This window comes from Lucilia cuprina, chromosome 2, assembly GCF_022045245.1.
Source record: "Lucilia cuprina isolate Lc7/37 chromosome 2, ASM2204524v1, whole genome shotgun sequence".
Classification (NCBI taxonomy): Eukaryota; Metazoa; Arthropoda; class Insecta; order Diptera; family Calliphoridae; genus Lucilia; species Lucilia cuprina.
Window position 1 is genome coordinate 50,489,837 of NC_060950.1, and position 25,193 is coordinate 50,515,029.

General features: G+C 31.5%; 1 protein-coding gene across 1 annotated transcript; it reads left to right on the forward strand.

The window, feature by feature from the left end:
• The first annotated feature begins 5,897 nt into the window (after nt 1-5,897).
• On the forward strand, nt 5,898-12,801 carry LOC111679125. The gene is made up of 4 exons (XM_023440626.2): nt 5,898-6,119; nt 8,733-9,200; nt 11,028-11,223; nt 12,573-12,801. Exons 1-4 carry the CDS (start codon nt 6,029-6,031, stop codon nt 12,781-12,783), a joined length of 966 nt encoding a protein of 321 aa, XP_023296394.1. The 5' UTR covers nt 5,898-6,028; the 3' UTR covers nt 12,784-12,801.
• Nucleotides 12,802-25,193: the final 12,392 nt, after the last annotated feature.

Sequence of the window (25,193 nt, forward strand, 5' to 3'; positions counted from 1 at the left end):
CTCTCATATAATTGAAAACGTTTTAAATACTTTTTTCTATTCATTAAAAAATATATTTGCAAAACAAAAGGAAAAATTATTTTATTTTAACAAAAAATGCAAATCATATTTTTTTGCTGTGTATTTTAGTAGAAAATACTCAGCTGAATAAAACCAAATACATCTACACACACACGTGTACATCTTTTTCTATATACAGTGTTGTTGTTGCTTTTATAACAATTTGTTGATGAAATTTTCAGAGGTTGTCTCGGATTTTTGCTCATATCTCCGTTATTTACCGACCGATTTTGCTGATTTTAAATAGCGATCTTCTCGAAAGCATATCTAATAGAATTATTGAAGATCTCGCCGATATCTGGGGTCCTCTAAAAACTGATTTCAACAGACAGACAGACAGACGGACGGACATGGCTTAATCGACTCCGCTATCTATAAGGATCCAGAATATATATACTTTATACGGTCGGAAAATATATTATAGAAATTACAAACGGAATGACAAACTTATATATACCCTTCTCACGAAGGTGAAGGGTATAAATATATATCTTAAAATATTAATAAATTGTGTTTTATTATAAATTGGCATAACCGTCAAATATGACGGATGTATTCATCAAGTATGACCAATAAATACATAACTTTTTATATGTTAACCATAGAAATACTTTTTATAACATGTTAGAAATACACATTATTTTATGTAATTTTATTTTTTGTAAAGATTTTACTTTAAAAAATAATTTAAAAATACAGTTCAGAGAAAAAAGTTTCAGCATAAATATTATTAACTGCTTTCCTAAATTGTATGAATTTTTTAATTTTTTTATTTTTTCAAGCATGATCTAGAAGCCTTGACTTAAAATATTTCAAATATATTTTTATTTTCTATTTTTTGTGTCTGTTTATGATTTTTAGAATAAAATCGATGAAATCTGCGTTTAATTGACGGGATTTTATGAACAAAATATATTTAGCTATATTTGCTAATGTTTTCTTATTTTAAGATTTAGTTTTTCAGCATTTCAATTTTTATTTTTATTATACAAAATACGCTAATAAAGGATTACTATCTCTAAATTAATAGATGATAGACTTTGTTAGCAATTTGTTCATGAATATTGCAGAAAAAAAGGAAAAATAACAAAAAATTCCGTCATGTACAAATTAATACATTCTATGAACTTTTAATATTTTGAATGAAAATGGTTTGGAAAAAAAGTCTTGTTCGATTCATACAATTTATTACAAAATTCATTCCAGTTATGTATTATTTTTATACCCTTCACCTTCGTGAGAAGGGTATATATAAGTTTGTCATTCCGTTTGTAATTTCTATAATATAATTTTCCGACCGTATAAAGTATATATATTCTGGATCCTTATAGATAGCGGAGTCGATTAAGCCATGTCCGTCCGTCTGTTGAAATCAGTTTTTAGAAGTCCCCAGATATCGGCGAGATCCGAATCTTTAATAATTCAGTTAGACAAGCTTTCGAGAAGATCGCTATTTAAAATCAGCAAAATCGGTCTATAAATAACGGAGATATGAGCAAAAATCCGAGACAACCTCTGGAAATTTCATCAAAAAAGCCACATTCTTTCATGCTTTGTTAAAAAAGCAACAACAACACTGTGAATTGGATAAAGATGTACATGTGCGCGTGGAGATGTATTTGGTTTTATTCAGCTGTGTATTTTTTGTATGTTTGGATCTGTTCTGTTCTCACGAAGGTAAGTGGGTATAACAAGAACAAGGATATAAAGCAGTAATATCCCTACAAGAAATGTATGACCGAAACTAACACATACAAAATGATTTTACTAACACACTTGCAACATTTTTCTTTAAAAATTGCAAAAAAAAAATAGTTAATGGATAATTCCATCAATAATGACGGTCAAATGACCGGTAAAATGACTGTTGATGTACTCAATGTGTGATAAAGGGTTTCATTTGCATATGAAAGAGTGAAACAACTACATTTGACTGTTACTGTGTTTTCCGTCGCATAAATTAATTATTTCAGTGAAAGCCAAAGATCAAGGAGCAAAAAATTAAAAAAATTGAGACTAACATTATTAAAAATAAAGAGATTTATTATAATTTAAAAACGGTGCAGGAAGTGGAGCTGAGAATATACACTTCGGAGTTTAATCTATTTGTGGTAATATGAATACATATTTACTTTTAATTTTTATATTTCAATATTTATATGCATTTCTTTACAGACAATTTATTTCCACAAATTAAAAGGAGCATAGGAGGATTTTACATTCTGTGAGGTATGTAAAATGGTGAAATGATAGTTAATTTATATATATTAATAAAATTAAAAATATATGTCTTAAAATGTTAATAAATTGTGTTTTATTATAAATTGGCATAGCCGTCAGATTTGACGGATAAATTCATCAAGTGTGATCGGTCAACTGTGATGGATATATCCATAAAGAATGATTAGTCAATCGTGACTAACATTTCCATCATCCTTGATTGGTAAAAAGCAAAAGAGTGAGCAGCTCAAATATATGTTTTAAAGTCGATAGAATTCATAAGTGCGAGGGTGATGCAAAATCACATGTACACAAAAGTTTCCATCACTTTTTACATATTGCCCTTAAGAAACAGATAGAAACTTTTGATGGAAACTTTGATCGATTTGCCAGTCAAATGACCGGTTAAATGACTGTCACTGTTCTTGTACAAACATATGTTTGTAATACATCTGATATTTGTTTGAGGGTGGTATTACAGTACAACGGTTGATATTTCTTTCTGCCACAGTTTATATTTGTTTGTGTGAATGTTATGTGTGACATGTGTGCAGAGATACAAAATAAATAAAAACTGTTTTTTAAAACATACTTGGTGAAGGGTATATAAGATTCGGCACAGCCGAATATAGAAATATTACTTGTTTTCTGTGTTGTTACCTTGCGTGGAAATTTTGTTTTTATTACTACAATTTTAACAGTTTTCATGCAAAATATCCCTGCCAACAATTTCTATCCAAATTGTAACCATAACGTTACAGCTTAAAGTTTAAAACAATCTAATTTGATATAATCTGAGTGAATGAAAAGTGACCCCGTTCGGAAGAAACTGTTCCGCCTGTATAATACTTACTTGATGTGTCCATTTCGTTTCAGTTTCAAGTCACTTTTTTTATAACATAAAATTTCGTAAATGTATTAATTTCCAGTTTTGCCATAACAATAGCTGGAAAGTGTAATGATTTTATACTCTTTTATGTTATAAAAGCGACTTTATAATCATTTGTTTTTATATCTCCTTTATTATACTGTTATGCACTCACTAATCTCTCACTGATGCTTATTTTATATTAAACTATGTTTTAGATATTCTAAATTAACACAATTTATTACAAAATCTAAATTTCACAATATATCACACAACTGATCACAATGAAATAAATATATTTACTGAAATGTGCAAACACTTTTCCTTCTGAATTTTGAGAGCAAGAATGATTCTGCATTAAACTATCTTCTTAGTGTATTAAAAAGTGTTAGTTTTTGAAATTTTTATTCTATCTACTTATAATCATTTAATTTTGCTTTTGGTATATTAAAACGCACTACAATTTAATAAAGTTATGATCAAAATTAGAAAGTACTGTATTTTGTTTTTGTAAATTTTTTTAACTTAGCACTGAGAAACATAAAATTGAGCCTTTATAGTGACTATTCAGTTCATGTATCCAAAATTAAACTCAAATTTGCTGGCAGGGATTTATGATATACATATGTATGACTTGGTTCACACTAGGAAATTTTTTTTGGTATAATATCAACGATCTTTTTCTCTCACACACAAAATCAAAAGTTTCTCTACAAAAGTTTTCTAGTGTGAACCATGTCTATATAAACATTTAGCGTAAATTTTAACCGCCTTATGCAAAAACGATTAGGTAAACAATGGCATTTAAAACCTGTTTTATGGCATAAGGCCCTAAATATATAAGTAAATACTTCTTTAATTATAAATTCACTTTTTTTCGTATCTTGAAAATTAAATTAAGAAACATAATTTAATAATATTTATTGTGCATAAAATTAATAACCAAATTTGATATATTGCCTAGAGGGTCCTAAGGTTTAATATCACACTCCTTAAAATTTGGATAAATTACATTTACTTAAATAAATTTAACTTTTTTTTAAAAAAGTGCATAAAATTGCATAATTTAATAATATTTATTGTGCATAAAATTAATAATCAAATTTGATATATTTTCTAGAGGGTCCTAAGGTTTAATATCACAGGTTTAATATAACACTCCTTAAAATTTGGATAAATTACATTTACTTAAATAAATTTAACTTTTTTTAAAAAAGTCCATAAAATTGCAAAAGTATTCGAATTCTTCCTGTATTTCGTATTTGACCATATTTTACGAAACACAAAAATTAGAATGGAATGGTCTTTTGTTTTAATTGTTTTAAGGGGTTACCGAAAGGATATATTTTTGGCCCACAATTTTGGGGTAATTGTACCATCTTTTCATATAATATCATTAAAATTATTAATTTTTTGACCATGTTTGTCATTTGTTCTTTTTTTTTAATTTAATATTCAGATTTAATAGATTCTTTGAGTTACCTAAAAATAATAATTTTTGTTTTAAGGATCTGTACTTAAACATTCCAAGATATTTTTTGGAATCGTTCTTCTGTTTCTAGTTGAATTATCTGGATCTTAAGTCCCTTTTCGTACCACTTTGATCGATATTTTCCGAAAAGTTGGCTAGAATATTTAATTGTATATATTAGCACTAATATATTTTAAATTTTCAGGACATCTTAGCATTATACAACTCCAAAACATCCCTTAACAAAACGTCATCCTATACAGTAGACCTTAGTTTTTACTACTCAAAGCATTCTCGGTTATGTTGCCCATTTCCAAAATTTTTGGTTTGCCTAAAATTTTTAGTTTATTTTAAACATAGTAGATAATATTTAAGCAGATATCAATATTTTTGAGTTAGACCACTATGATATGGTGACATTCAGCCTGGAGGCCTTTTGAATGGCGTTTCTTCGAGGCAGGGTTTGGAGTTGTAGACTTCTCCAATATATTAAGAACTTAAAATGCGTAACAGCTGATATCTAAAATAATATATAGAAGACAAATTTCCCCAAAAGATTTTGACCCTAGTATTACAAAAATGGACTTGAGTTCCAATAAATTGAATAAGCGATATGAGAACGATTCCAATAATATATCTTGGAACGTTTAAATACAGATTCTTGTAACAAAATATGTTATTTTTAGATACCACAAGGGGTATATTAAATCGCAATAACAAATTTTGGCTTTATCTCTGGAAAAAAATACAAATATTGCCAAAAATCGACATTTTAATGATATTACATGATAAGATGGTACAAATTCCCCAAAATTGTGGACCAAATGGGCCAAAAATGTATCCAATCGGTTGATAGTTAATCGTAAAAAAAATTTAGCAAAAAAACACTTCGATTATAATTTTTGTGTTTCTTATAATATAGTCAAATATGAAATACAGGAAAAATTCGTATACTTTTGTGAGGTAATTTTATGGACTTAAAAAAAAGCTTAATTAATTTAAGTAAATGTGAATTATTAAAGCTTTAAAAAGCGTGATATCAAAGCTAAGGACTGTCTAGACAATATAACAAATTAATTTATTAGTTTTGCACACAAAATATGTTACATATTAATTTGGTTCATTTCATATTATACCTAAATTCGATTACTTATGAGAGACACTGTATGCTTTTTAATGATTTTTTTGTGCATCTGGCAACTCGAAATTGTACATTTTGACGGTTGTATACAACTTTCATTAAAAATTTCAATCAGCTGTTGAATTTATAAGTGCAATCTGGTACTGTCAACATTTCTATTATTCCTTAAGACACAACTTTATTAATACATTTTAATAAAACGTATATTGGGGCAAAGTTATTTGATTTTTTTAAAAATATCTCATATTTAAACAATTTCACAAGTAAAATGATTTCCTCATTTCGAAATGGATTAGTTTCTAAAAATATATTAAAATTCCATAAAGGACAACATCTTCTAAATAATACGAGAATTTGTGGTAAGTACAAAGGAAACATATTGATCATTTATACTAGACTCCTATAATCCAAAAAAGTCTTTTCGGGTTAAGTGTTTAATTACATTTTACAATTTTGTAAATATATTTTAAAGAAATAAAGGAATTTTAATAATTGAAACAGATTCAGATAGGTATTAAGATTGTTTTTGGCAGATGATAGACATATTTTAAATTTTATAAAACTGTATGTAAGACTTTATTTATATTTTGTTTGTTATTTAAGTTACTTCTCCAATTTCCGTAGAAAGACTTTAATTGATATGACGCTTTTTTTGTCTCACTTTGTTCAAAAACCGATATTTTGATTATGCCAATCTTATAGACACTTATATGCATTTAATTGTGGATATAATTTTGTTGTAAATATGTAAATAATATAAAAATGCAGTGGTTAGCTCTCAATATTTGTTGTTAATTTAATATATGTATATATACATACATTAGACCGACTCTCAAAAAAATAAGATTGAGTTAACCCATTCAAAATATTTATTAATAAGTCATATGATGTCAGCCAAAATATTTTCTATTTAGTGTTGTAAATTCGTGATCTGGACAGTTTTAAATAAAATATCCTAAGGTGTGCACAATTTGACATGTTAGATTTAAAATTTTACCCAGCTTCAAAGAATCATTGTTTTGTTGTATGATATACATAATATATTTATGTCTATCGATGGACGTTCGCGAGCTGGACTGGTTACAAAAAATCTTTCAACTATTTTTTCAAATTTTACAGTTTTTTCTTAAACAAAATATACAAAATGTAGTGTAATATAAAAGAAAAAACACAAGATTGTGCATAAATTCTACTTACTTTAATGAAAAACCTGTAAAACTTGTGTATTTTGGTAGGTATATGAAAATTTTTAGGATCCTGTAATATATAATCAATACATCTTTTAATCCTTTTCAAATGATAAACTCATAATGAATGTGTTGGTTCAAAATAAAAATGAAATAAAAAAGTAATTCAAAAAGTTTTTTTTTTTAATATAGTCCAGACTTAAATTATTTTGGGAAGCATTATAAAACAAAACAATGTAAAATGTTCTTTCTTCTATACAGAGAGAGTCGGTTTAAAAAAGACAATCGTAGAATAATATTCAAATACCGTTTCTATCAAAATACATACTTAACAAATACGGTGTGTACCGGTATTAACAAATGTATCAAAAATATATTTGATCAGTTTAATTTTAATCGTAAGTAAAATATTGCTTACATGCACATACATATGTTTGTATGTATTTCATAGTCATTGCGACGTTTGCCGTTATCAACTAAGACTATAGGTAGTTATTTTTTTTGGGCCAGCCTAATATATGTATATATACATACGTATTTACACATTTAGTATATGAATGTTTATAATACATATGTATTTATAAAGAAGTGGGTTGTATGATGGGACATCTCAAAGGTCGTTTTAATCAAAACAATTTAAACTTTTCGACGCAATTTCTACAAATAAAACGTTCTTACATATATGAATGTACTCTGTACATATCTACATATATTTTCATAAATTTAATATTAATTCTTTTGCCAAAATTATTCGTCAGGAACTGTGTTGATTGTTCTTTATACTCTTGACCAGTATAGAGGAGAGTGTTATTTTGATAAAATTTGGACCATACGTGTTTTTTGGCACAAAGACGAAGCCTTCAACATAAAAATGGTTGAAATCGGTCCATTATTTCACCTACCCCATACATACAGACCTTCGCATTTTGGGCTTTTTAAACACAAATATGCCACAAATATGCAAATATTTGAAACCACACAATGTCCTAAGCGTTGAAAATTAACTTATTATTATTATCACGATGAAATTCAGCATAACGTACCACATATTATAAAAAATATTTCCAACTCCAATTTTTATGATGCCTCTTTTAGAAAATTAAATTTCCTTCAATAAATTGCTTAAACACATAAAAGTTAATGTAAAATTTAATTTTTTTATAAAAAATAAATAATTTTTTTAACACAGTGCAACACCAAAAAAGTAACCATATACGGACACCACTATATGATAAAACACCAACAAAACAGTCTTCCAGTTTTGCCTAAAGTAATGCACTTTTTTAGTTATAGGCCACCAAAGATTTGGGGCATCGGTGTCAAAAAGAGTGAGCATTTCTCAGGCTCATATCTTGCAAACAGTTCGGAATTTTAATTTACTCTTTGAGGAAAGAACCAAAATTGTGAACATATAAAGTAAAAAACGTTATCTTCATGATCAGAATCTTCAAAAATTAAATTTGTTTAACATTATTTTTCTTTTTCAGACCTATAAGTAGCAAACCGTTTAAAATGTAAGAAAACAGTTAACTACAAAAATGTACCTAAGATCTCAATAAACAACTTTTTAGAACATATGAACTTCTTAGGAATGATATTTAAGTTGAAAAAGTAAAAATTTTCCTGAATTTGATTGAAAATCCTGACCTCAGTTTAATTTTTTAAATAGTTACGTTAAGCTTTGTTTTATTTCCAAAAAAAAATTAGAGCAAACTATTAATTTTATAATTTGTATTTTTGTGAAACCAACAAATATTTATTAAATATTGTATTTTATTTTTAAAGGCCGAGATGTTTACACCACAACAAAATGTGATAATTTAGTAGCAGCCGATGTTTTACCAATACCGAACAACATTGATGTTGCTGAAACAACGCGTTTTTCCCCACATCGTAGTCGTGAGATTTCTTCCACTGTCATCTTATCGCAAAATTATCAGGGAATATCATCTCCAAAAATAGATATAACAACGGATAACTCATTTAGTAATGGTGTTTTAGATAAACAAGATCCTCATGTACAATCATACGATTGCTTTGGGGCCATCAGCCTCAATTCAGCAATGCAAAGTAATGTACCCAGTCCATTCGGTGGCATGCACAAATTTACTCATTTAAACATGCCAGGTGGTCAATGGTCTCAGGATTGTAAGTTTATGTCGCAAAATTTACAAAGTTCCCATTATACCACATTAAGAAGAAATGCTCGTTCTAATTGGTCGACTTATGACAAGGATGCAACAACTCAAAAAGGTAAAAAAGTTACTAATACAAATTGAGAAACTTATTCATAATACCCTGTAACAGTTTTCAAAAAAGTTTTCTTAATTCTCTGTTTTCGATAAGATGTAATATCTTCAAAGAATTTGCTGACTTTTAGGCAAAATTGATCATGAAATCACTTGTTTATTTAACCAAAAATCTCCATGCATCCGATATTCTTAAACATTTTAAAAATGATTAGTTCTTTTGGAATTTAAGAATTTTGACAGAGAAATTATTTATTAATCTTTATTACAATATGTAATATTCTTTAGACTACCAATGTCCAATTAAAGCTAATTCATTTCGATTCGATTCTAGAACACATTTTTACACATTGTTTGAACAAGGAGTTTTTATATTTAAAACAAATTATACCGTATAGTGGAATTTAAAAAGGAAAATGGTATATCATGAAAAAACCTTTGTACAAAATCCCATTCGTTGCCAAAATGAATTGCGTTAGTGCTAATGTTTGTAATCACCATGAAGTTGCCATTCTGCTTAAAAATCACATTTTTGAAATTTGGAACATACTCTTCTATTAACCCTAGGATGAACTCTATTTAAAATAATTGAAATTGGAGCATTATTTAACCTATCCCTAACATAAACGTACCAACGAATAAAGGATTTTAAACTTATAATTATGTTAAATATTCTAGTATCTCTACAAAAACCAGCACAACCTCCTAGTGAAGAGCCTCGTTTCGCAAGGGAGTTCTATTGTGGAATATTTCGACATCTCGTTACGAGATGTCCGACATTCGATGTTTTGTAGACATCATAAGGGTCTGGTTATCGATGTGTATTCGAATATTAACATTGTATATTCCATAGAACCTGAGCCAGCCTGTTTTATGATAGTTCGGCCTTCTGTTTTCGTTTGTGTTATATAAAGGACACCCACCTTCTACGTCGCCGAAAAATCAGTTATACCCTTTAATGTAAATACACGGAGGTGCAATAGGATCTCTTTAACTTAATCTTAATCTCTTTTTTGAAAAAGAACAGTTGAATATAGAAATCCCTTATCCAATGTCTGGTCTTCAAGTTATATTCATCAAAGTGGTTAAAATCAAATTCATTATTCAAGTGATTAGCAGTATATTTTCAAAAACTTTTGTTTCTGAACACAAGGCTTTTAATATTTTCCAAAATATGTTTTTAATAACAATCAGTTGCAAAATCTGTCAACGTTGAAATCGGCTGAAACGTTTTCGAGATGTATGCAATTTTTGATGCAAATTAGTTAAAATTTACATATGTTCGTAAGCTGGTAAAATTTTAAATCTTTCATAAGCGGTCAAAAATTTATATTATATGTATTTTTTTTGTTTCTTTTGCATTATTTTCATTGTATACCCTTATTTAATTTAACAAAAAAAAAAAACAAGTAATTGATTTAATTAAAATAGAACACAAAAAATATTAAAAAATAATATTTGAATGAACAATGTAAAAAACATCATTATTACAGTTATTATTATTATGTTTTTTGTTCATTTTTCATTAAACTGTATTTGTAAGTTTTCGTAATACTTTTTTAAAAGGTAACGCAAATGCCTAAAGTTAATATTTGTGAAGCGTTTTAAAATAAAATAATTAAAGATTTAAAATATTGGAAGAAATCTTTTATTTATATAAAGAACCATTCTGCTCATTTTCAATTTGCCAATAAAAAAAGCATGGATTATTTTTATTGTATGCAGTTGTATAATTTATATCACGCCACTAGTAATAATAAATCATTATCAACTAACATTCATTATCAATGCCAATGAACTAAATAAATAATTAATATTTCTACATAAACAGATTCAACATTTGCATGGAATTTACAATCTAAGCGCAGATATTGCAATAAGGTTAATAAGCCAGAAGAAATGCCTCAAGCTCAAAGCAAAAAAGATCAATTAAAAAAAGCTTTCAAAGATTATGGTTCTACAATAATAATATTCCATGTTGCAATATCACTTGTATCATTAGGCGGGTTCTATCTTTTAGTTTCTAGGTACGTATATTTTGCCCTCATGCTTATCATTTTAATAACTGATATATGTACATACATACATACATACATACATACATACATACATACATAAGTACATACATACATAAATACATACATATTTGTAACTAAAATTTCTTTCTTTATAAAAATCAATGTTTTGAAAATATAAAACCAAATAAATGTAGCAGATGATCGCTATATATATGTATATTTTGTGTGATTCGTCAAATTTTCAGATTTGAATTACATCTGACAACATCTAAGGGTTTTTCAGCTGGCCGTGAAAATATAACTTGTGTAATATTTTATATATAACTGGTGTAATATTTTAGTCCAAAAAAAGTTTTTATATTTGGATACAATCTTCTAACTAATATTACCTTTCCGACGTGATATAAAACATATTATAGAGCAAATAATAATTTTAAAAACATGTGTTTAGACAGTGTTATGACCAATTATTGCTAAGCTATAGGTGACAAAATACAATCAACAAAAACTATAAGGGAGTTATTTTGTAAATCCCTTCACCTCATTTCACTTAATTTTTCATATAAATTGTTTTTGTATTTTCAAAAATTTTTAGGAAAATATTTTTTTTTTTTTAAATAAGGGGTAATACAATTAATTTGGAAGAAAAACTTATTAATTTAATTTTATTTATTTTTTTACTAATATGTACTAACAAAGTTAACAGCTCTTAAATCCATAACTGAAAAAAAAACAAATATTAAAGTCCTTCTAAATGTATTAATCTAACAGCTTCGCTTAATTGAATAGTAAGAAACCTGACCTTAGAAGATTGTTAGTTAGTAACATGTTTGCCATTATAATTTAGAACCTACATTGGTAATGAGTAAAAAATAAGTTTTATACCCTACACCACTAGAGTGGGGAGGGATGTGCTGATGTTTGTAACACACAAAAATCTTGGTCCAATACCGACCTTAAATTATACCGATCGATTCAGTATAATTTTTTGAGTCGATTAAGACATGTCCGTCCGTCTGTCCGGCTGTCACAAATAAGTTTTATATAAGTGTTAATGACACTTCAGATTTTCGCAATGATCGGCCCTTATTTGACTCTAGCCCCCATACAAACCCCCCTAAAAAAATATCTTAAACGTCTAAAATTGACTTGTAACCATTTGTATCGCAATGAATCACAACAAAACTAACTGTTATTTAAAAATATGCAAGAAAGCTCTTTGCGGATCAGGGATTTAGAATTATTGGAAATTTAAATCTACTTAAATGTTTTTGAGGGTCAAATATGGTTTTTTACATTAATGCATTTAAAATCTTTATCTATTATTAACTTATTTATTCATATTTTTTTCATTTCAGCGGAATAGATTTGATTGCAATACTCGAACACTTGGAATTCGCACCTACAGCTTTAAAAAATAGCGTTGCCCTAGGAGCAAGTAACTTTGTAATAGCTTATGCCGTACATAAAGTATTTGCACCAGTTCGAATAAGTATAACTTTAGGAGCTACACCATTTATTGTACGATATTTGCGATCCAAAGGTCTATTAAAATCTAAAACAAAATAAATAAATTTTATTAAGGTACTTCAAGTGTTTTATTTCCTTAAGATTTGATATATTTGATATTGATGGCAATTTGAAGTGGTTTTTTCCCTCCAATTTTATTTTTACCCTACAAATATATATTATTCTTTTACAAAAAAAAAAAAAAAAATATATAAGTAAATTGCAAACAATAAAAAATGAAATCTGTAAAATAGGATTATTCTATTTTTGAAAAAAAAAAATTAATCCGCATGGGAATCCGAGCAAATTTTATTTCGTCAAATTCGACATCATGACTTTTAAAAATGTCATGTGATGTTTTATCATATAACTGTTACGTATGGAGTTTTATGGTCTAAACTACGAAAAGCCCTTCATTGCCAATTATACATGTATTGTTAGGATAATAACTATCTAAAATTAAATATATTATAATAGAATTATTTGAATAAGATAGGCTTCCAAGCCATATAAATATCACATTATAATAAAGAAAAAGGGTTTCCATAACCAAATTTTTAACGATATATGTAAATAGTAACAAGATTATTTAAAAATAAACTTTAAAGAAACTGTTTCAGTTTTTGTTTAGTTTAAGCAAAATATTATTCTCTCATACACTTGTATGAAGCGTTGTCAAGGACCAAATTTTAATCCTATCAAATTTTTGCAAAAAAAAAACTACCAAAATCGTTTCAAGTCTACCAAATTTTGAGTATCATATAAAACTGTTTTTGAGAAAAGTGTAACTTATTTATCAGGGTATTTCGTTGTGTAAAATGCAAAAGGGTATTTGTATATGTATACGATTATTAGATCTAACAATATTGACAGAAAAGTGTTCAGAAAATGTTTATCGATCATATCAACTTAAATTTTTTTAAATTTTCTGGATATTTTTCAGCCATTTTTGTAAGATTTAAAAACCATGTATTACAGCTTTAACGACACTTTAAAGTTTTATGATACATTTATTTGTTAAGGTTTCTTTTCATTTGTGTAGAGAATCGTTCTTAAAGATATGAATTTTGTAAAACCCAAACGACTTATCAATTGAAAATGTTTATATATTGTACCTAATTACAAGGATTAAAATGATTTGATTAAATTTGCTATATATAATGTCGTTCAGACAGAATGGTAGTCTTATTACAGACCAATGGAGACATGTGAACTCAATGGTAGGTAAAGAAAATACTGGCAAGGACTTTCGATTCGCTGTGGATCATAAGTCATGCTAATGCTCATCATAGCCAATGGATATCAACAAAAAAAGTGGCACAACGTAGGGTCCTCAGGGACTGAGTCTAGCTCTGCTAATGGAAACATTTTTTCCGGGTTGTCTTGCAACGGAAGATGTGGTTGTGCGCCACAGACTCGGGACTCCGAGTCTGTGGCGCCAAGTAACACCTACAGTTGCATAGATGAGATAGTCAAGTCAACTGGGCCGGATGGCATATATCCAGCTCTACTTAAGAACTTGCCTCAGGATGCTATATCTCTTCTGCTGGAGATTTTTAAGAGATGTCTTGGTAGTAGGTATTTACCAAAGAGGTGGAGGAAGGTTAGTGTTATTTTCATACCCAATGCCGGTAAGGCAAGCCACTCAAAACCAAAGGATTTTAGAACTATCAGCCTGTCTACTTTTCTTTTAAAGACACTCGAGAGACTGATAGATCTACATCTAAGGAACGATGTTGATACTCACCTCATTAGTGGCGCTCAACATGCCTATCTTAAGGGTAAATCTGTTGAGAGTGCACTGCATGAGGTGGTGAGTTGTACGAAATTTTCTACGAAGTAGGTCTGCTTGATCAGCGTAATTCATTTAGCGGAATTACGGATTATGATATCACGACTCTAGACTTCGGGGAGACACCTTTGATTGAATTTCCAACTATGGATGATTGGCTTGTATCAGATAGACTGTTTGTGTGTGCAGTTTTCACTGACGGGTCCAAGATGGATACCGGCGCGGGTGCCGTTGTCTATATCGCTGATATCAACATAAAACGGTCATACAGACTCCCTGACGAATGTGGCGTCTTCCAAGCAGGGATCCTAGCGATCTGGAAAGCGACGGAACTAATAAGGAATCAAATCGATCCGGAGTCGGTTGTGACAATTTATGTTGATAGTCAAGCTGCTCTTAGAGCATTGGATTGTCTGGACACTGCTCAGGTAGAACCTTTTTCAGTAAGTGGGACAATGGTGTACCGGACTATTGCAGGTTATGCGAAGATGAGACGATCGAGCATATCATTTGCCAATGTCATAGGTTACAGAACCTGAGGCTGAAATGGCTAGGGTATAGGTTCCATGGCGAACTGGCAATATCTCTTTTTTGTCTTCTAGGAGTATTGCTTTCGTATTGCTTATAAGTATCGCGCTGTCCGCATAAACTCTACCAAAAGGGAGTATTTCCGCAATACGAATATGATTGTTGATGAAATAATTTTTTTCATCTAAGAAATACGGATTCGTATCATATTCATATCTTCTTGCTTGTAGGGAAGCTTTTAAAAATAATAATTTGCATTTATATAATATAATTTCTCTAGAAAACGTAAACCTTGTTTCCTACCTCAAAGACCATTACGATTCTTAAACAAATATATTGACTGGGATGATAGTGTTAAATATCTTGGTATTCTACTGGATAAATAACTTAACATCAACGATCACATATCATTTACTATAAACAAAATACACTCAAACCTCGTTTTATGGGATTATTTGTTTTGCAGAAAAACGCATAATTCGAATTCGCACAAAACGATACACTAGCTCCATACAAAATATAGTAATTGGGGTTTTAATAAAAAAACACAATGTTTCAAATTATTCCATTAAAAGTCAAACAAAATCACATAAAAAATCAACAAAAATTTAATTCTTTACTGAAACTATTCAAAAATTATGAAAAATAAAGGTAACACAATACAAATTCCAAATAATAAAGCATATGTACAAAATTTCTTAAAAAAAAAAAATAATATTTCTTCGTGGAAAAAGGATTTGAACAATACTTTATATATTTCCGAACCGGAATTGGTAAAAAATCAGTAGTTGTACTTGATTGAGAATTTTTTTTTTTCAATGTATGTGGGCCAGATGTCGGCGCTGGTATTGTTCTCAATACGAAGATTTTCTGCAGTTTACATGTATACAGCACGATCAGTGTTGCCAACTTAGTGCTTTTAGCACTATTTGCGGTGCTTTTTGGTGTGCCAAACGCGGAAAATTTTGCTCATGGTGCCTTTCTTCAAAAAGGCACTAAAGTGGTGCTTTCTAATTTTATGACAGTGCATTTAGTGCTTTTTATACCCAACATATATCCAAGATGAGTGGGGTATATTGATTTTGTCACTCCGTTTGTAACACATTGGTCGTATATATTTTGGGTCCTTATTAAATTCTAAGGCGATCTAACCATGTCCATCCGTCTGTTCATCTGTCCGTCCATCTGTCTGTTGAAAGCACGATAGGGTTAGAACGTAAAGAGCAAACGAGTTAAATTTTTCCACAAATTTTTATATGCATCAAAATTTCTCTACCAAATGACATTAATACTCATTACCGACTTAAAAATATTCGACATAAATATGTTTTATATAAGCCAAAATCTCTCTAGCAAATTTTACGGCAATCGGTCCATAATTGACCCTACCCCACATATGGTCACCTTCAAAAATTGATTTTAACGCTCATTACTGACTTAAAAATACGTGTACGAAATAAACTACTTTTATACAAATGTAATCTTCCTACCGAATTTAATTCGGATTTATCGGTAACGTACCCTACCCCCTATTAAGGTCCCCTTAAAAATATGAGTACAGCGATGAAAATTGACAAAAAATAAGTTTTATATAATTTTTTTACACAATTGAATCTATCCCTCATATATAAAGCCTCCATGATTATTTCATCGTTGTACTCGCAATAAAAAGATTTTTATTATAATTCTTTATGCCGAATTTTATGACGATTGGTCTATAACTGACCAACAAAACAAAATCTATGTACAAAATGTACAAAAGCAAATATTCTTCAAAAACAAAAAAAAAAAAAAAAAAAAACAAAATATTCAAAATACTTTAAAATAAGTTATGTTATTCACTATCAGTGAAATTAACAATTTTTCCAGAACTCAAAAAACTTAAAAATAATATATATAGATTTTGCAAAAAAAAAAATATATTTCATAAGTTTTGTAAAATTTTACAATTTGGGTGTGGGTACATCGGTTGGCCAGTTGGTAGTGTGCCTGTCAGTTTGAATGTTTAATAACATTTTACTATTTTTAAAATTCTCATCTTTTTTATCTAATATTCGTCAAACATTAGTTTTAGTTCTTACGTTACTAAAAATCTAACTCACACCGGTGAAAGACTTTAGTATGACGCATGTTTTGTTTTGCGTTAGTGCTTTTTTACCCATTTTCAGTTAGAAAATTACGCTTTTTTACCCCTTTTTTATTTTTTTGCGCGCGTTTTGCTTGACCAATGTTGGCAACACTGAGCACGATCGCATTCGAACTTCTCTAGAAGAGCGTCAAAAATAGAAATATTTTATTTAGTTGCTTGGCAGCATTCAACAAAGTAGGTTGATGTCACTTTGTTTCAGAAATTGCAAACGCAATTTGAAAAAACAAAAAAACAACTTCAAAAACAATAATTTACAAAAACAACATACACCCTAAATAATTTTCTAGAATGCATAACAATGAAAGTAAATAAGATCATTTCAGTCGTAATTCAGGTCTGAGTTGGGGAACAACTCTCGCGTCATCGCGGTTATTTCTTCAACGCGTTCAGGCTTGTGGTTGTTGCCTGGCTTTCGACAGTTTTACGTCTCGCTCGCACTGGTGTAGTGTGTTACTTCACATAATTGTTCAAAGTTATGTGTTGTCTACATTAGCCTCGTGCTTTCGTTTTACCTCAAGTGAGGTTATGTTTAATTTGTGGTCTAACCACAGAGTAATAAAATATTTGGAACTTTATATTAAAATTATTGAAATTGTTGATGGCGCTTTATCCTTTTGGACCAGCCAAGTAAATCTCCCATCCTTTGATTTTTTTAAGGGGGCACGGACTAATCTCAAATTTGACAAAAAATAATATCATTTTTATTTGATACTTTTTTTGTACATTTTAATTTCAAAAGTTCATTCTATGTGAAGAATTTATCAGTCTTATGTCCATTGATTATATTTTGTTTATAAATATTCCCAATTTATAGTAGTGCAATTTAATATTCAAAATTTAAAATAGCCAAATATTTTTTCAGTGTAATTTCATTGAAAAAATTCTAATAGTGTGTGATTTTTTTTCATCTGCTCTCTATACGCCAGTATTTTTCTCAAAATTATTTTTGCAAAGAAAAATTTTAGAATTTTGAAAAAGCACTAATTCAAATTCGCATAAAATAAAAACTAGAGTCCGACCGAACTCAAAATTTCGTTCGGTACCGAACACCGAACCTGAACTTTGGTAAATTTGAAAGTTCGGCCGAACCCGAACTTTGTTCGGTTTTCAAAGTTCGGTAACACCGAACTTTTTTCTTAAAAGAAAAACGTATTTATAATTAAAAAGTAATAAATGTATAACATTTAAAACCAAAATATGAACTTCCGAAAGATTTTTTGAAAAGAAAAATTAAATTTCTAAAACAAACTATTTTTTGTGAAATGCATACCTTTATTTTTGGTTTTTAAACGATTCATTGACAATAATATAATTTTCTGTAAGAGCACGCAGAGAAAAACATGGCTGTGGTTAAAATTATGATTGTAGTATTAACATATTATCGTTATTGTAACAATTTTAAAATATCATATTATGATTAAATACCGTCAAAATATTGTATCATGATATTTTTGTATTTATCACAATATTGTTATACATTATCATGTTATGATCCAAGGTGATCAAAATTTCGTTTTAAATGTGTATCGAAATCAAAAAAAAATTTATCGAATCAGTAAAATTACAGTTTCTAAAAAAATAAAAAAAATGTATAATATAAAGATAATATACTTACAATACTTAACACAATACCCAAATTTGAATTTGCCGATTTATATGAAATTTTGGTTCCTTAAAATTTTAAGCATAATTTCATAAAAATACTAGTATTTTTAAGCTGTTATGAACGTTAGTCATTTTCAAATTTTCAGCATTTTTAAAACTTTTTGATGTAAAAATATGATAAATAAACATTTTATAAAAAGTTCGGCATACGGTGTTCGGTCAAAATTTCGCCGAACACCTAACATTGGCCGAACCTCACTTTTTACCGAACCCGTACGCGAACGTTCGGTCGGACACTACTATTTTCTGATGGAATTTTTATATGGGAGGTAGGATCGATTATCGACCGATCCTCATAATATTTTACAAACACATTTTGGTTCCTTAAAATATTTTCAAAAGGCTCCGTCTACAGTACCATAAAAGATCATGTGGCAAACTTCATTGAATTATCTCCAAAATTGCGACCTGTAGTTTGATTACAATGTTTAAAAGCCCTATTCGGGGGTACAGTTGTATGGGGTCCAAGTGGAAAAATGGACCGATCTTCTTAACCACTTTCAATAGGGTTCGTCCCTGGGGCAATATAATATCATGTATCAAATTTCATCGACTAAATTGACTCAGAAAATGATTCTGAGCCGATTGGTATACTTTAAGGTGAGTACAGGACCAATATTATTGTGCGTTACAAACATCAGCACAAACCCAATATACCCTCCCCACTACAGAGGTGTAGGGTATAAAAATGGAAGGAAGTGTCAATCTCCCTTTATTTTTTAAAATTCCACATCTGACATGCTTAAAAATAATGAAGTTTTCATAGAAATCGTTTTACCATATTAATTTTAAAAATTCCAGTTTTCTCTGAAGTTTGCCAGGTGAAATAATATACCGATCTTCTTAACCACTTTCAATAGGGTTCGTCCCTGGGGCAATATAATATCATGTACCAAATTTCATTGAATTATCTTCAAATTGCGACCTGAAGTTTGATTACGAGGTTTACATGGACGGACGGACATAGCTAAATCGACTCAGAAAATGATTCTGAGCCGATTGGTATACTTTAAGGTGGGAATAGGACCAATATTATTGTGCGTTAAAAACATCAGCACAAACCCAATATACCCTCCCCACTAATGTGGTGTAGGGTATAAAAATAGAAGGTAGTGTCAATCTCTCTTCATTTTTTAAAATTCCACATCTGACATGCTTAAGGATTATGAAGTTTTCATAGAAATCGTTTTACCATATTAATTTCAAAAATTCCAGTTTTCTCTGAAGTTTGTATAAAAATTTAACAAAATATTTGCATTTAAATTGAATTCAATGGTAAGATTAATAACATTTTTAATATTAAACAGAAACTTATTTTTTTAACAATTTAAACAGGAAAATATATTGAAAACTTGTAAGAAGATTGATGAGGTTTTGCACTGAATATTCAGATTAAAATTTGTGACAAACTTGCGTTTTTTCAGCACAGTTAATTTTTTGCTTCTTGATTGTTCCAAACTAATTTCATTCAAAGTTGCTTCAGATTTCTTGAAGGGATTTTAGAAAATTCCATTGCTTAAAAAAGGTTTCGATAAATGTCTTTAGTAATTTAGTATGACTTTAGATTATGCATAGACATAGTTTGAACTGTATATACGATTTTTTTTCGCGATATGAAATTTAATTTATAAACAAAAAAAAAAAAACAATTATAAATGAAATTATTTTTGTGCAGTTAAAGTGGCTTACCATGTTAGCTACTTAAGGTTAGGTTAGGTTTAGAAGGGTTATACACCGTAAAAACGGTGTATATCCACTCGGAGACTATAAGGTCCATTGTGATTCCCTTCAAGAAGCGAAGATTAGAAACAGAGAGGCCAAATCACTTCCACAACACAAGAATGAAAGAAAATGGTGAAGAGGTCGTATTAATAGATAATTAAATAACAGATAAGTAAATAATTATATACAAATTTTTTGCTTCTTGATTGTTCCAAACTAATTTCATTCAAAGTTGCGTCAGATTTCTTGAATGGATTTTAGATAATTCCATTGCTTAAAAAAGGTTTCGATAAATGTCTTTAGTAATTTAGTATGACTTTAGATTATGCATAGACATAGTTTGAACTTTATATACGATTTTTTCGCGATATGATATTTAATTTATAAACAAAAAAAACATAATTATAAATGAAATTATTTTTGTGCAGTTAAAGTGGCTTACCATGTTAGCCACTTTAGGTCAGGTTAGGTTTAGAAGGGTTATACACAGTAAAAACGGTGTATATCCACTCGGAGACTATAAGGTCCATTGTGATTCCCTTCAAGAAGCGAAGATTCAGAAACAGAGAGGCCAAATCACTTCCACAACACAAGAATGAAAGAAAATAGAAAAGAAAATAGGTAGAGAGTGGAGATTCAGAAACAGAGGAGCCAAAAACGATACCACAACACAAGAATGAAAGAAAATGGTGAAGAGGTCGTATTAATAGATAATTAAATAACATAAGTAAATAATTATATACAAATATATAATAAAAAAATCCATGTCACCCTATAAAGCCCAGTCAAAGAAGTGACTAATTCCCTTGACAAAACCTAGTAGACTGCGAGGGTTAAGTCCCGCAATTTCCCCCAGTTCGCCATGGAACCTATTCCCCAGCCATTTCAACCTGAGGTTCTGTATCCTAGGACACTAGCAAATAATATGCTCGATCGTCTCTACTTCCTCCTCGTTCTCGCATAACCTGCAATAGTCCGGTACACTACTGTCCCACTTACTAACAAAGGTTCTAACTGAGCAGTGTCCAGTTAGAATCCCTATCAGAACTCTTAGACTGCGTCTGTCCAGTACTATAAGTATATTGGTAGCACCCATATCAAGTTTTGGCCACAGGGCCTTTGATATTTTGCAATCCAATCTACTATTCCAGGACTGGTTAATGATATCACGTATTCTTTCGAATATCAATCTATTATAGTGACAAATGGGTGGTTTAACCATCCTTTCCCTGTCATCTATATCAAGGTTCGAACCCAATCTAGCTAGTTCGTCCGCAACCTCATTACCATGCACATTGCAGTGCCCTGGCACCCAACACAATCTAATGACAAACAGTCTCATAATGTCCCTAAGGGCATTTCTGCAATCTACAACTAGGTGCGAATGTACCGTGTGACAATTCAATGCTCTAAGAGCAGCTTGACTATCAACATAAATTGTCACAACCGACCCTGGATCGATATGATTCCGAATCAGTTCCGTCGCTTTCCAGATCGCTGGGATCTCTGCTTGGAAGACACTGCATTCGTCAGGGAGTCTAAATGACCGTTTTATGTTGATATCAGCGATATAGACACCGGCACCCGTGCCAGTATCCATCTTGGACCCGTCAGTGAAAACTGCACACCCTCCAAACAGTCTATCGGATACAAGCCAATCATCCCTAGTTGGAAATTCTATCAAAGGTATTTCCCCGAAGTCTAGAGTCGTAATATCATAATCCGTAATTCCGTGAAGGGAATTACCCTGATCAAGCAGACCTACTTCGTACAAAATTTTTGTATGATTGTCGCGCGAGGGTTTCACTAACGAAGGACAAGGATTAACACCCAGTCCCTTATCTTTCGCCCATAGCGAGAGTTCACCTGATGCAGTCTCCATGATGTCACTGATCGTGGATAGAAATTTTCCTTTGACCAGGATCACCACGTCGTCCGCATAGGCAACTATCTTCCTTCCCTTAGATTCAAATAGCCTTAGGATACCGTTAACCGCTAGTAGCCACAGAAGAGGAGATAAAACACCTCCCTGTGGTGTCCCCCTGGTAACCCTTCTCCTAATGCAATGATCCCCTAGGGTCGAGTTAATAATTCTACTGCTAAGCATACAGACTATCCAACTCACCAGGAAGTCCTGAACTCCGAGCCCTATAAGCGAATCTCTAATAGCCTCAATCCTTATATTATTGAAGGCTCCCTCAATGTCCAAAAACGCAGCCAGAGTATAATACTTATTCTTCAAGCCGTGCTCAACACAACTTACCACCTCATGCAGTGCACTCTCAACAGATTTACCCTTAAGGTAGGCATGCTGAGCGCCACTAATGAGGCGAGTATCAATATTGTTCCTTAGATGTAGATCTATCAGTCTCTCAAGTGTCTTCAAAAGGAAAGAAGACAGGCTGATAGGTCTAAAATCCTTTGGCTTTGAGTGGCTTACCTTACCGGCCTTGGGTATGAAAATAACCCTAACCTTCCTCCACCTCTTTGGTAAATACCTACTACCAAGGCATCTCTTAAAAATCTTCATCAGAAGAGATATAGCGTCCTGAGGCAAGTTCTTTAGTATAGCTGGAAATATACCATCCGGCCCCGGTGATTTGAAGAGGTCGAATGAATTAACCGCCCATACTAACTTTTCCCTAGTGACTATCTCCTCTATGCAACTGTAGGTGCTACTTGGCGCCACAGACTCGAAGTCCTGTTGGTCGTCAACCACATCTTCAGTTGCAAGACAACCCGGAAAATGTGTTTCCATTAGCAGAGCTAGACTCAGTCCATGAGTTATCACTCCTTTGGATATACCCTATGATAATAATATCCGTCGGAATCTTGATAACTCGTTGACATTGTCTATGGATTCACAGTACTGGGACCATGAAATCCTTATAGCCCTTTTGAGATCGGCCTTATACTTATTGAAACACATTTTATAGTTGTTCCAGTCAATTGCTCGACCTGTAAGCTTGGCCCTATTGAACAATTTCCTAACAGTCGACCTTTGAAGTGTAAGTTCCTTGGTCCACCACTTAGGTTGCTCTCTTTTGCCCGGGAAAGTAACCGGACAAGATAGCTCATAGCTTCCCTTAAGTAGGTCTGTGAACTCGTTCACAACCCCCTCTAAATCAGTTGGCAACAAATCGCACAAGGCCCGTTGTGCCAATACAGACTCTAACCTGTCATTAAAGGTTCCCCAATTTGTTTTCCTAGGATCCCTAAAAGGTGGACTCCTAGCAAAGACAAAATCCAGTGTGAAGGTAATGCGACTATGGTCCAAGAATGAACTGTCCGTTGCAACCTTCCAATCCATAACGAGATCTTCTAAACGGTTAATTAAAGTTAAATCTATAACTGCCTCCCTATCCTTGTTCCTGAACGTCGGCGTACCGCCCTTGTTACAGATGATGAGATTATTATCAGTTATAAAGTCAAATATTAACTCACCTCTTTTGTTTATATCCTTGCTGCCCCATTGGCAATGATGAGCATTAGCATCACAGCCCATCACAAGGATCGCACTTTTTCTTTTCGCATATGCCGTCAGCTCACGTACCTCAGAGCCGGGTGGGTCAGTCGCCTCGTACGGTATATACACCGAAGCCAGTGTGAGCATACGCCTACCTTTGGCTTCTCTGTTTATTACGGTTATGTCACCGCTCCTAAAAGAATGAGAAATGAGAAAACCTAATTCATTCTTTGCCAGGATACAAGTCCTTACCTTGTCCTCGGAAGACGGGACAAATAAGGTGTACCCTTTGACCATTAAACGAAGAACCTTATTGTTGTTAATCCAAGGTTCTTGGATAAGGGCCACGTCCGTCTGTGAATCGATGAGGAAGGTTACTAACTCGGCTGAAGATGCTTCACAGTGATGCAGGTTTATCTGCACCACTAGCAACTTCTTTGGTTCTGTCATGTTTCGGGTACCGGAACCTGATAGTGCCAAGACCAAATTTAGCAACCCGCCTATCTCATCCAGGACTTCTAAGGACTTACGATCCACTGCGAATCGAAAGTCCTTGTCAGTATTATCCTTACAAACCAGTGAGCTCACATGTCTCCATTGGTCTGTAAGAAGTCTACTATTCTGTTTGGCCAATACTGCCAGTATGGTTTGCACCGTTCTTACGGGTGGTGGAATCCACACTGTTACTATTGACCGTAGTGGCAGTTCGGAGGCTTGTATCACCTCAAGCTTTGCTGCTGGGTTAATGTCGTTACATTTGCAATTGCCGATTTTAAGAATTCCAAGGAGTTCTTGTTTCCGCAATTGACAACCTTCACGCCCTTAACCCAGTCTGCACCATTGAAGGATAAATCCTCCGACTCACCCTCAAAGATGGCGATTTCATCAATCAGCCTACCTTCAATTGATTGCCAGAAATCGGTACTGATCGTCCCATCTGGATCATTCCGATCAATGACTGCCACTTGAAGGCATACATCTAGGCTGGTTGACTTCTTCACCTTCTTACTGGATGAAGAGGGTTATTCATCACCAGATCTGGCTCTCTTAATTGTCTCCTTACGGGGACCTTTAGGAGCGCCAGCCGGGGATGGACCAGACCTCATCTTTGTGCTAGGTGACTTTGACACCACTGGTTTGGAGGGTCG